We start from the raw sequence: 14,624 nt of genomic DNA on the forward strand, positions 1-14,624 counted from the left end.
TTCAATAAACACACCCAAAGACTTGGAGAAAATATTGCTGCATTTAATAATAATTTGTACCAATGAGCAGAAGACTGTGAGTACAGTAATTTGAAGGAGGAGCTAATTGCAACGGAATAGTTGCTGAATGATAATGTATGATGCATTATCAGATCATTTGCTGTCCTGGGATGACTTGACACTGGCAAAGATGATTCGATGAAATTGACAGGCTGAGATTAGACTTGGGTGGCAGTGAGAGAAGAGAGAGAGAGACAGCCTAAATCCCAAAGTAATAGATTCAGTTGAATTTGTTGGACATATAAAAGGGAAAACAGAGAGAAGGGGAGACATGTGGAAAGAAAAGCAAGTAATGCAGGCAGGCCAGACTAGCTCTTGCTGGTGTAACTGAGAAATACTTGGGTACAGGGATTGTCCCGCCAAAGGATGCCCTTTGGTGTAAAAACGATGAAACATTTTCAAACTGTATGCTGCAGTCGAGAAAATGGGCAGAATACTCCAAAAGCGAAAGTTTCAAATAGAAACAGAGTTCGTGAAGTTGAAGATTCACAAGGCACTGAGATACCCTTAGGAGAGATCAAAGAATTAAATGGAAATTATTGGAGTGCAGAAATCCTGGTAGGAGGTCACAGGACACACGTTAAACTAGAAACTTTAGCAGCAGATGCTGAACCACGGTTAAACAAGAGAGTTCTTCAACCATACTGCAAAAGGCTACACGGACCAGGAGCTGATGTTTCTGGGAGAATTAACAGCTACTTTAAAGCACTGAGAAAAAGTAATTCCTGAAGTACTCTATGTAATTCAAGACCAGAATGGCTGACTTTTAAGTCGAAAGGCATGGATGGAAGTCAATCTCGTCCGCTGAACAGCAATGTTAACCACTGTGCCACCGAGCCGCCCAACAGGCCATATGTTATCAACTTCAAAATACTCAGGATCCAAGCATATTGTGGATTTTAAGAAAGCAACCAGGAAGAAAGATGTATTAAGCTACTTATCAAGGGGCATGTTATAACCTGCCTACTGATGATTGGCTGGGGACTAATGACTATCCCACAATTCTATGGGAGTATGAACTTCCCCAATGAGGGGGGCGGAGAAACTCCTACTATAAATAAGCTGGCCAGTCCAGGAACCAGGAAAAAGGAGAAGGTAGCAAGGGAAGTTACTGCTACTGTTATGTATATATTGTTATAGTAAATAAACGTTATTATTTTGTATCCTTAAAACTCGTGCTGGATTCTTCGGGGCCCTTACAAAACTGGCGACGAAGGTAAAAGTGAATAGCTGTCTACACTGCTGAAGCCACCTCCCTGGATTTTTGTTGGATACAGGTTGGAAGTTGTTTTCTATTATACCATGCCTCTATTTGGACGTTTGGATGTTTTTGATGCTGCGCTGGAAAGCTGGAACCAGTACACACAACGGATGCGTTACTATTTCCGGGCAAACAATATCACTGAAAACGAGCGCCAGGTGGTCATATTGCTCACCGCCTGCGGCCCGCATACGTTTGGGGTGATTAGGAGCCTTACGTACCCAGCTGCGCCGGACACCAAAACGTTTGACGAACTTGTGAATATAGTGGGGCAACACTTTAACCCAACCCCGTCCACGATAGTCCAGCGTTACCGGTTTAATACCGCTGAGAGGACCCCTGGAGAATCCCTTGCCGATTTTTTTATCCAGGCTACGCGGGATTGCGGAATACTGTGACTATGGTGAGACCTTGTCAGAAATGTTACGCGACCGTTTGGTTTGCAGTATTAACAATGCGGCCACCCAGAGAAAGTTGTTAGCGGAGCCAACATTGACTTTTCAACAGGCAATACAAATAGTCTTGTCCCGAGAGAGCGCAGAGCGAGGAGTACAGGACCACCCCCCATACAGTGACTGGGGTAGCTCCCCCAGAACTCTTAATGGGCCGGAGACTTCGCACCCGCCTTAGTATGGTCTTCCCGGACATTGGCGCAAAAGTACGCCGCACACAAGAACGGCAGGGACCGGGATTGTCTCGGCATCGTCCGATTCGGCAGTTTGCGCCCGGTGACCCAGTATTCGTGCGGAATTTTGTTGGTGGTGCCCAATGGGTTCCTGGTGTAATCTTTCACCAAACGGGCCCTATATCGTACCAAGTGCAAGCCCAGGGTCATCTCCAGCGAAAACACGTAGACCACGTCCGGTCCAGAAGATCATCCCCGCAAAAGATTCCCCGCCCCCGGAGCTCAGTTCAACAGCGGCAAAGACCAGAAACAAGGGAAGGTAGTCCTCCAAATCTTCCACTGGTGCCTCACTCGAAGCCTGCGCAGGTCGTTACGGGACCGAATGGGGATAGAGACGCTGACATGACGGAAGCAGCAGACTCTGACTCCGAGATGGAGACACAGGATGAATCAGAGGGGGAATCCTCGGGTCCACAGGCCGTGGATGTACAACCGCGCCGTTCATCACGGAAGCGCCGGTCTCCGTCTCGTTATACGCCGCCTGATCCAGCACCGCGTGCAAATGGCGTCCGGCCTGCGGCCAAACGAGTTTGACGCCTTCCTTCGCCAGGGCCTACGGTGGATTCCTTGGACTTTGGGGGGAGGGATGTTATAACCTGCCTACTGATGATTGGCTGGAGACTAATGACTATCCCACAATCCTATGGGAGTATGAACTTCCCCAATGAGGGGGGCGGAGAAACTCCTACTATAAATAAGCTGGCCAGTCCAGGAACCAGGAAAAAGGAGAAGGTAGCAAGGGAAGTTACTGCTACTGTTATGTATATATTGTTATAGTAAATAAACGTTATTATTTTGTATCCTTAAAACTCGTGCTGGATTCTTCGGGGCCCTTACAAAAGGGCAGAAGTGCCAGAAACCTAAAAGCGGTTCTTTAGGGTGAGTGTGTAAATGTGACTCCTTCCTGTTCTGGAATTTCATCGTGGTATGAATACAAGATCTTTATGTAAAAGCATGCATCGAAAATAGATTGAGGATTCTATAATAATAGTTACTGTGAAAAGCCCCTAGTGAATAGCCCCACATTCCAGCACCTGTTCGGTACACAGAGGGAGAATTCAGAATGTCCAAATTACCTAACAAGCATGTCTTTCGGAACATGTGGGAGGAAACTGGAGCACCTGGAGGAAACCCACCCAGACATGGGGAGAACGTGCAGACGCACAGACACTGACCCAAGCCTGGAATCGAACCTGGGACCCTGTGAAGCAGCAATTCTAACCACCTTGTTACCGTGCCGCCAAATTGGCGTTGTCTAGCAGCCTGAATTGACTAGTTAATGACACGAGTGGCACATCCCAGACTGTGTTGCAGTTCCAAGATTTGATCAGAGCTTTATGAAGAGAATGTAAAAGGTAACAAAATTTGACTTGGCCATTCAGTGAGGACGTCAGGGTTTTTTTATTGAAAGGGGAATGGAAATCTCATAGAAACATAGAATTTACAGTGCAGAAGGAGGCCATTCGGCCCATCGAGTCTGCACCGGGTTTTGGAAAGAGCACCCTACCTGAGCACACATCTCCATCCTATCCCCGTAAACCAGTAACCCCACCTAACCTAAAGGCAATTTATCATGGCCAATCCGCCTAACCTGCACATCTTTGGACAGTGGGAGGAAACCGGAGCACTCGGAGCAAACCCACGCAGACACGGGGAGAACATGCAGACTCTGCACAAACAGTGACCCAAGCCAGGAATTGAACCTGGGACCCTGGAGCTGTGAAGCAACTGTGCTAACCACTGTGCTACCATACTTCATACTCTCCTGCAACAAACTGTTGAGACTGGGTGAGTTAAAACTGTCAAAACTGAGACTGATGGGTATTTGTTAGCAAGGGTATTAAGGGATATGGAAGCAATCTTAAAATTAAAGCTATTGACTCAACAGGACATACAATACTTTTTCATACAAAGGGCTGTGGAAATCTGAAACTATCCCCAAAAATCTATGTCAATTGATATTTTCAAGACTAAGAGTGTCAGATTTTTATTGGAAAATGGTATCAAGGGATATGGTTCAAAAATGAATAAATGGAATTAATATACAGATCAGCCATGATTTAATTGAATGGATGAGGTTTGGCAAGGACATGCTCGAGGGCTTAACACCTACCGTTCCTGATTGTAGAGATGAGAAAAAAAATGGATAATTAATGCATGATTCAGTTTTGTTCATAGAATCCTTACAGTGCAGAAGGAGACCATTCGGCCCATCGAGTCTGCACCAACCCTCCGAAATAACACCCTACCCAGGCCAACACTCCCAACCTATCCCCATAAACCCACCTAACTGCACATCGTTTGGACACTCGGGGGCAATTTAGCATGGCCAATCCAATTACCTGCACATCTTTGGACTGTGAGAGGAGGCCGAAGCAAACCCACGTGGACACGGGAGAAAGTGCAAACTCCACACAGTCACCCAAGGCAGAATCGAACGTGGCACTGTGAGGCAGCAGTGCTAACCACTGTGCCACCATGCTATCTCTTATTGCGAACAATATTGTCAATATCTATCTCTTCATATTCCAAGATTCAATTGGGATTGATTACCTTTTATATGTACTGTTCGTGCCTAAAGGTGATAATGTATTCAACACAAGACGGCATAGTTAATGAAATACCAAGAGAGAAGGATCTTGAGGTTGGACTGGCTTACTTCATTAATGAACATAAATAGCTTCTAGCAATTTATTGCATTATGTTTACCAAGGTTCAACAGGGTTATTTACCATTGTGTAGGTATTGGGAATCAGGAGACAATACATTCTTTCACATATTATGACATTGCGTGAAAAACATTACACATCCTTCAATTTTCTCACATGCTGTTAGAAGATGGTTGACCTTCACCTTATTTATGCAACCTGACGGTAATGTAAAACCCACGAACAGGGAATTGAATTTGTGTGCTGCCTCTCATTGAATTGCCTATTGGGCTTTTAATGCTTGCCACCACCATGCTAATATCTTGGTCAAATTATGGATCTCTAAGAATACCAGTATGAATTACCAATTCTATCAATCTATTTTAAAGGTTTTGGGCTAAAAACCCTGAGAGCCCCAAAAAATGGGTATGGTGATTGTGCTGCCTGGCAATTGGAAATGATGGTGGCAAACAGCTGTTATGGGCCAGGGTTTAGAGAACCCCAAAGTGTAGCATAGAGTTCACCTGACCCACAACTTTTAATAGATTGTGGTATGGGGAGCACACGGCCCACTCTACAGGTGTGGTACAGCAGAAATGGAAAAGTAATTTTTAAAGCAAAACGATGTTTATTCTATGAACTCAAGTTAACCTTTTTAAAACATACAGTGAACACGTTAGCAACCATCAATTCAAATACAACCCCCAAAGAATACAACACTAAGTATTCCTTACTAACTTCCCAAACAACATCCAGAAGACAAAAGAAACACCTTTTAACAGAAGCACATTAGGTTACATTCACTACTGAGAACATTTATAATTCTGAATTCACCAAATGATCAGGAGATAGTCTTTTCATAGCAGAGAAGTCAACAGTACACCTGCTCTGCCTGGCTTCAGCTCCAACACTGAAAATGAAACTAAAACACACCCTGCAGCAAACAGCCTAAAACGAAAGGAAAAAGCTGACAGACAGCCCAGCTCCACCCACACTCAGACATCACAAATAAACACCCATTTCTTAAAGACCCATTTTTTAAAGGCACTCTCACATGACACCTCCCCCAAGAAAAAAAAATAAACCTTCAAATTCAAGATGGTTTCATTTTTCACATTTTCACTATCCTTTAAGAAATGCACACAGTAAATATACTTTTTCATTTCAAAAACAACACACGCAAACAGGTATAATGATATAGTCCATTTTTTTTTTTTTTCTTCTTCCTCCAACTGAAATCCGTCTCGATTGACAGTCTCTTTGAACAAGAAGGTCTCTGCACGATCCATCCATTTCTCTAGGCCTTGGCATGTCTCTTTAAAGTCATATACTTTAATAGTTCAATCTGACCACAGAGTCCCTTGTAATTCTCCAACAGAGGAGCATTGGTTATCACGTTTTCTCGTCCTGCCACATGTACTATTTTTAAATAGAATGGCTGTAACAATAAACTCCAGCGAAACAGCCTTGCATTGTTATTCTGGAATCGCTCTAGAAACATCAACGGATTATGATCAGTATATATAATGGTGCCAGACGGATTGCTGGTCACATAAATGTGAAAATATTGCAAAGCCAGCACTAAACTCAACGTCCCCTTCTCAATCTTTGAATACCTTTTCTGGTGAGAACTCAATTTCTTTGAAAAATAACCAATAGGCCGCTCTAGCCCTTCATCGTCGTCTTGTAGAAGCACTGCACCTATACCCACATCACTCGATCAACTGTCACTTTGAATGGTTTGGTATAATTTGGGATGGCTAACACAGGAGCAGTGGTTAACACAGCCTTCAGGCAGTCAAATGCCTGTTGACACTCTGCTGTCCACTGGAATTTGTTACGTTTCTTGAGCAAGTCCGTCAGTGGAGCGACCACACAGCTGAAATTCGGTACAAATTTCTGGTAAAATCCACTCATACCAAGAAATTGCATTATTTCCCGTCGGGTCGAGGAAACTCCCCAATAACTTTTGTTTTCACATCCCGTGGGACCATTCGACCCCGTCCGATTGTATGGCCAAGGAAAGTGACTTGGGCTTTTCCAAATTCACTTTTAGCTAGGTTTATCACCAAACCCGCCTCCTGAAGTCTATCGAAACTCCGTCAAACGTTTAAAATGTTTTTTCCATGTCTGGCTGAAAATGACCAGATCATCGATGTATAGCGCAAAATTGGGTAATCCTGAAACAACTTTGTTAGTTAACGGTTGAAATGTGGCTGGTGCGTTTTTCATGCCAAATGGCATAACTTTCAATTGGTACATACCATCTGGAGTCACAAAAGCTGAAATCTCCTTCGCCCTTTCGGATAAAGGTACCTGCCAGTAACCTTTAAATAAATCCAGTTTGGAAATAAATGCTGATTGTCCCACTTTCTCAATGCAATACTCCAAACGTGGGATAGGATAAGAGTCCTTTCTTGTAACTGCATTAACCTTTCTATAGTCCACACACAACCATTGGGTTCTGTCTGGTTTTGGTATCATCACTATGGGTGAGCTCCATTGGCTGCATCCCACTTCAATTGTGCCATTTTTAAGCATACTCTCAATCTCTTTGATAACCTGTGCCAATTTTAAAGGGTTAAGTATGTATGGATGTTGTTTGATTGGAACAGCATTTCCCACATCTCCATCATGTATAGTCATTTTAGTACTTCCCAATTTATCTCCACAAATATGCCCATGTGATATCAATAACTCTTTCAGGTCAGTTCGTTTTTCCTCTGGAAGGTAACTCAACAATTTATCCCAATTTTTAAGAACATCCTCGTTTTCCAATTTAATTTGAGGTATGTCAAATTCACAGTCATCTGGATTTGGTTCGTCACTTTGAGTTAGAATCATTAAAACCGCCTCCTTTTTGTCTCTTTCCCTTTCAAAGTACCTTTTAAGCATATTCACATGACACACTCGGTGAGTCATCCTTCTATCTGGTGTTTTTAACCACATAATTCACCTCACTTAATTTCCTTTCAATCCGATAAGGTCCACAAAACCTTGCTTTTAAAGGTTCACCTACCACTGGTAACAACACGAAAACTTTATCTCCACAAGCAAAACTACAAACTTTGGCTTTCTTGTCCGCTACCCGTTTCATCACATTTTGTTCAACTTTTAAATGTTGTCTAGCCAATTCACCTGCTCTATTTAATCATTCTATAAAATTTGACACATAATTCAATAATGTAAGTTCTGATTTCTCACTCACCAATTTTTCCTAAATAAATTTAAGTGGTCCTCTTACCTCATGACCAAAAATTAGTTCAAAAGGACTAAATTTGGTTGACGCATAAGGTGCATCCCTAATTGCAAACAGTACGAATAGAATTCCTTTATCCCAATCCTCTGGAGGGCGGATGTTATCTTTTCAGATGATGAAGACTCTGGATCTTTTCACTGCGCTCCAGATGACTATCTTGATGGGGGCTTCTGTCCCCACCCCCCTCCTGCTGGGCCAACCATACTTATCTTGTGGATGTGCCCCTGCACTCAGGGGTTTCCCATTATTTGGGTGTCCGCCAAGATGGTCATTCTTGGCATTGTTGCTTTTGCTGCTGCCATGTGGCGTACCCAGCATTCTAACCCCGTCCCTCCTATCCCCCCAATTTCGCCTTTTGGGTCGACAACTTTTGTCCCCCCCATGCCCCTGTGGACCCCCTACCCACCCCCTCTCCTGTCCTTATCCCCTTCCCCCCATTGACTAGCCAGCACCGAGCTGGGGCAGTACGGTGGTACAGTGCTTAGCACGGCTGCGTCACAGCGCCAGGGGCCCGGGTTCAATTTGTGACTGTCTGTGTGGAGTTTTCACTTTTTCCCTGTGTCTGCGTGGGTTTCCTCCAGGTGTTCCGGTTTCCTCCTACAGTCCAAAGATGTGCAAATTAAGTGGATTGGCCTTGCTAACCTGCTCCTAGGTGAAGCTACGGGAACAGGATGGGGAATTGGGCCTAGGTTGAGTGCTCCTTCAGAGGGCCGGTGCAGACTCGATGGCCGAATGGCCTCCTTCTGCACTGTAGGGATTCTATGATAAAGGATGAAGGCATGTTCCCATCTAATCCTCCTTCTCACATTCCACTTCCCGTCAGCCCACACTCTCTCATCAGATATACAAGATGAAGATAATATGAATCTGCACCTTTTACTGTTCGCCACTGCTCCTCTCACCCAACACTTGTCCTTTCTTCCTTCAGATATCCAAGAATTACCTCCTGGCCAGGCACTGGTATGAGAACGTGGAAGCCTAGAGAAGCAAGATGAAGAAGAAACACCATTGCTCATTCTCACCAGCTCAAGTACTGACACTGCGCCTAGATTGAGAGAATCCAAACATGTCCATGCAAGAGACAGGACTGAATCAGCATTTGCCACCATCTTCAGCCAGAAGTGCTGAGTGGATAATCCACCTTAGGCTGCACCAGAGGTATCCCAGCATCACAGATGCCAGTCTTCAGCCAATTCAATTCATTCCACTTGCTATCAAGAAATGGTTGGGCCCACTGGACACAGCAATGACTATGGCCCTGACAACACCCCAGCTGCAGTACTGAAGATTTGTGCCCCAGAACTAGCTGCATGCTAAGGCCTGGCTACATTAAAAACTAGCTCACATTAAAAACCTGATAGTAAACAGGAAATTAAAAATAGAAGACAATAGAACACTCCCCCCCCCCCCTCCACCCATCCCTCTCCCCCATCTCAGGGTTTGCCAAATGACAAAGTATCCCTTAATTTATTCGGCAGGAGTTGGACACCCTGGTGTGAGATGAATCGGAGCTTGGAGAGAAGGATTGGGGACACATTTTTGGGGTGCTCAATGAATGGCAGACTGAAACAATTAACCCCTCTGATGAGGCCAGACAATGTGAGACAGATATTTTAACTTTCTACAAAAAAGTCAAGAGAACACTTGAATGACAGTACACTGCTTGTCTGAAAACAGCTTTCACAATAGAATGTCCAAATTAGCCCTTGCAAATGCCACACCATTTGAAGAATTTTATGATGGCATGCATTCAATTTTACAGAGATTGACAAGGACACTCTGAACAAATACAATTGGCACTGTGGAAAGCGTTTCAACCTCTCCAAAGATGAAGTATTGCCACATGGTTTCACAGTGGTTAGCACTGCTGCCTTACAGCGCCAGGGACCCGGGATCAATTCCAGCCTTGAGTGATTGTCTGTGTGGAATTTATACGTTCTCCCATGTCTGCGTGGGTTTCCTCCGGGTGCTCCGGTTTCCTCCCACAGTCCAAAGGTGTGCAGATAAAGTGGATTGATCATGCTAAATTGCCCCTTAGTGTCCACAATGTACAGGTTAGGTTATGGGGATAGGGCGGGGAATTGGGTCTGGGTGGGATGCTCTTTCAGAGAGTCGGTGCAGACTCGATGGACCAAATAGCCTCCTTCTACACTGTAGGAATCCTATGGTTCAGAGAAGTGGGGAGAGGTACTTGAAATTTTCCAGCCAAGCCCAGGAAAGAAAATTCAAAAACATCAGCTCCTTTATATTCTCCACACCACACAGTAAAGCTCATTAAGGAATAAGTTATCGCCATGATGACCATTGCTTGGAGAAACAAGAAGGACAGGCTGGAGTGGGCTGTGTGAGAGCAGATCTCCAGTTCTGCACCAATTTCTCAGAAGAATGCAAAGACCCTTGTACATCGAAAAAACCCTGAATGGTATCAGGAACAAACGTTACTCATTCCCACGGTGGGTGCATTAGCTTTATATTGTTGATATAGTTATTAGTTATTACCATATATATACATATGTATTGGTTATTATACTTAAAGTATTGGTTGTTCATACAGTTATTATTGGTAACTATTACTTGAACTTAATCAATAAATTGATTAAAGCAATGCAGCATCAGCAGTGCTCTGTGCTCATTTTGATTAATTATCCCAGCAGGCCAGCTGTGCATAGTCAGTTGTGCGTGAGTGCAAAGTTGGGGGTTGGTGGGCCAGGGAACGTGATCTGGCCCTCAGAATGGGGTCTCACACGGCCCACTTCCAGCCTCCTTCATTATGGTCAACCTATCTTGGTGTTGAGAGACGTCTAAGAACTTGAAGCCAAGTTTGAGAGTATATGTTTCGAGGAGCATTTCAAGATCTTTGCCGCAACTCACGGAGAGAAAAAGAGAGATAAACATAACAAAGGGATGTATGCAATGCAAAACATCAGATGGCAGGCTATTGGGGTGCTGAAGCTACACCGCTGCTACCTCAACAGATCTGGAAGACCCTCTGTAGTAAAAGAGTCTGAAACACAGAGGGTTAATACAGGATAGATTACCACAACACCATAAGACATGGGAGCAGAATTAGGCCATTTGGCCAATCGAGTCTACTCCACCCACACTGTGAGGTAAGACAACACATGAGCCGCATCTAGGGATCAATTTACTGTTGGACAGAGCTGTGTGCACAAACAAGCATGGAGACAGCTCCTCGTTAGGACCCTTTACTGTCTATATGCACTTAGTTCTTGTTGTTAATAAATATATACAGTGAACCTACTTAAGACTACAGAGACTTCATTAAGACCAACCAAATGATATCCAGCATGCTCTCACATGGGGCAGCTCTTGGAAAAACCCAGAAGCTCAGAGGTTGGAGTAGAAATTCGCAAACTGGAAAATTAAGGGAGCAGCAGCATTCTGATGAGACTGAAAGCACCTGAAGTGAAGACTCACCTGAGAGAAGCTCCATTTCAGAATTGGAGGCAGAGGGCAGGGAAAGACAACTCCATTGTCCTGCTCAGGACTTCAGAGGTTGTGTGGAGGGCCAGTTTGAATGTGCACAGGATACCGAGTCCAAGGACCCGGCAGGGGTAAACTAAAAAAGTACGTTCTCGGCTTGGATTAGTTTAAAATCGTTTTCAGTCTTTTAAGAGTCAGAGCAGCATGTTTCCGATGGCACCGCAGTCAGCCATATTCGAAAGTCAGCCCCTGAATATATGGCGTCCAAGCTCGCACCGAGAAAAATCATTCTTAATTGGAAAAAAATGATTGGGTATTCTAAATTTATAAAGAAAAAAAAGTGAATGTTGCCAGGATACTGAGCTTTCGCCAACATGTTGAGCCGAGTGTGGTCACACACCAACTGCATATTCAGCAAGTGGTGACCATTGTGGTGCATCTCAACATTGATATGCAGCACCCACAAAGCTGATAACACATCGGGAAATCTGTTATCCTGGCAAAGCCTCACACACACTGAACCTGCTTTGCTCCGTACTGAGAGAAGAAAATGCACTCCCCTCTCCTGGCATAAAGAATCTCTGTCACCTTTCCTGCTGCAACAGCAAACTGAGAAATATGAGAAAAGACAGATGTCAACTGCTCTAGCCTGGAAGAATCTCAAAGCAAAGGAATTCAGGGTCACTGCCTAGGGGTTTCTGACTCTTGCCAACTTTGCCCTACACTGAGGCTGCACGTTTGATTTCACAAGTTGGCAGAGTTCTGTTAATACCTCTGTCCTAAAACGTAGACATTGTGTGGGATTTTTCCAGTCCTTCCTGTCAGTGGGCGTGGGTGATCATGCCCATGAAAGGGGGGGTGAGGGGGGTTTGAGGGGCCGCAGAAAGGTTGGGAAGTGGGGGGTTCTGAAACAGAGGGTCCTGAAAGGGCGGGCATAGAGATCGGGGCTTTTAAAACGGTGACCTGATCTATGAGGAGCCGGGCCTGCCAGTGAGCTCAGCTCCCCAGTGCCGAAAACTTTCAAAGTGTGGCCACCACGAGGCAAAACTCCCCAAGGCCCCAAAAACGGCGAAGTGCGATTGAATAGAGGTATCAGTCTCGGCACTACAGCCGTCCTGAAACACCCCGCCAAACCAGCCTTTTAAATTTTTGTGGTGAATCGCGCCCATTGATATTTTGATATCAAACTGTCACCTTAACAACAAAACTATGGATGCCACAAGCCCAACACTGCGACCTTCCTTACATGCACAGCTGCACTTGATGAATCACAATTTTCAAATATGACAGACAGAGTTACGGTTAACTTTGTGCTGTCACATTGAAAGGTGTGGCTGGATAAATCTATTACCTTCATATCCAATAACAGGAAATAATAAAATGTCATTACGATTCAGTGAACATCAACACATATTTGCAGAAAAAAGGAATAGAGATGACAGCCTGAAATACCGCCTCAATTGATGTGATCGGAGTTTCAATGTTAATTGTCTCTCAAGGATTTTAATTGTCTCTCAAGGAATTTAATTGTCTCTCAAGGTCTCGAATATCAATAAAAGGGAGAATTTTGAACTAAATTGAAAATATTTAGTAAACACATGAAAAAACTGTTGTGAAAATGCACTGTCACCTTGCTGCACTACAATAATGTTATCGTGCCCATTGTTTAAACCCATCTGTGTGCCGAGTCACTGAGGAACTTAAAATCAATCTGAATAATATTGTTGAAATGCAAGATATGGTGGATAGAGGAGCAAACTCAGGCTTTAGCCAATGGTAGTGACATGGCAGACAATCTCTTTGGGCCATAAGAATCTTAACAATGCAAACAATTCTGGACTGTGTTGGCTATGACTCTATCTGAAGTTTATCTGTCCATGAGACCTACCTCCAATGCCTTTCTACCATCATCCAGCTGGTTGCAATGCACTCACCTCAGGGTAGTGTCCTAGGCCCAACCATTTCAGCTGCTTCATCAACCAATTTTAAAAAATAAATTTAGAGTACCCAATTCTTTTTTCCAATTCAGGGGCAATTTAGCGTGGCCAATCCACCTACCCTGCACATCTTTGGGTTGTGGGGATGATACCCACGCAGACACAGAGAGAATGTGCAAACTCCACATGGACAGTGGCCCGGAGCCAGGATTGAACCTGGGTCCTCGGTGCCGTGAGGCAGCAGCGCTAACCACTGCACCACCGTTCCGCCCCAGCTACTTCATCAATGACCTCCTTTCCATCATAAGGTGGGAAGTGGGGGACAAGCCACAGATCATAAAGGCAAGGGATGGAGTGGGGGGAGGGGGGAGGGGAGGAGGGGAAGGGGCAGTGGGGTGGGAGAGGGGGCAAATGGCCATTAAAAAAAAGAAGACCACAGGACTCAAGGAACACAGCCGCAGAGGACAGGCCCGAGGGCAAACGGAGAACCAGAAGGGGCAGCAATATGTGACGAAACACACACTCGGGCCAACGATAGACAGAGCAACTAAGGCAGACCAGCCCACAGCCACCGAAGGGAGGCAAAACTGACAAATGTAAATATGTATAGTGATCCTCATTTGTTTGCACTTGTTTTTTCTTTAGCTTTTTTCTATATTTGGTCTTTCTCTCTTGTGTAATTCTAACTTTGCATTGGTTGCTTTTGTGAGACATTATGGGCGAAATTCCCCGTTATCGGCGGAAAGTCCGCCGATCGGCGCAAAAAACGGCGCAAATCCCACTTGCGTCACGTCATAAAAATGGGACGATAGTCTCCGGCCCGAAATGGGCTAGCAGCGACGTAACGGGATCCGCGCTTGCGCAGTGGTTCACACCGTGCAGCGTCATACGCGCTGCACGGCGTGACGGCTCATAAGGCCGCGCAGCTCCCCCCACCCGACCGGAACACCCGACCGCAACACCCGACTGGATGGCTGACCGTCGCTCAGCCCCGAGGTTCGAGTCACGCGATGTGGAGGCGCTCCTGGACGCGGTGGAGCAGAGGAGGGACGCCCTGTATCCCGGGCACGGCCGCAGAGTTGCCCCACGCCACAGCCGGCGTCTGTGGAGGGAAGTGGCAGAGGCCGTCACCGCTGTGGCCCTGACACCACGGACAGGCACCCAGTGCCACAAGAAGGTGAACGACCTCGTCAGAGCAGGCAGGGTGAGCCTCCCCCATATCCCCCCTCCCCCATATCCCCCCCATCCCCATATCCCCCCTCCCCCATATCCCCACTCCCCCATATCCCCCCTCCCCCATATCCCCCATATCCCCCCTCCCCCATATCCC

General features: G+C 45.3%; 1 protein-coding gene across 2 annotated transcripts in view; it reads left to right on the forward strand.

Annotated features, from left to right (window-relative positions):
• The window catches only part of minpp1b (multiple inositol-polyphosphate phosphatase 1b), a 189,798-nt gene extending 179,337 nt beyond the window's left edge, over positions 1-10,461 (forward strand). The window contains exon 5 of one of the 2 annotated variants that reach the window (XM_072478954.1): positions 8,842-10,461. In XM_072478954.1, coding sequence (XP_072335055.1) covers positions 8,842-8,879 — 38 coding nt within the window. In that variant the 3' untranslated portion in view covers positions 8,880-10,461. The remainder of the gene's footprint in view (positions 1-8,841) is intronic. The other variant, XM_072478952.1, reaches the window with a different exon arrangement.
• Positions 10,462-14,624: the final 4,163 nt, after the last annotated feature.

This window comes from Scyliorhinus torazame, chromosome 16 (assembly GCF_047496885.1).
Source record: "Scyliorhinus torazame isolate Kashiwa2021f chromosome 16, sScyTor2.1, whole genome shotgun sequence".
Classification (NCBI taxonomy): domain Eukaryota; kingdom Metazoa; phylum Chordata; class Chondrichthyes; order Carcharhiniformes; family Scyliorhinidae; genus Scyliorhinus; species Scyliorhinus torazame.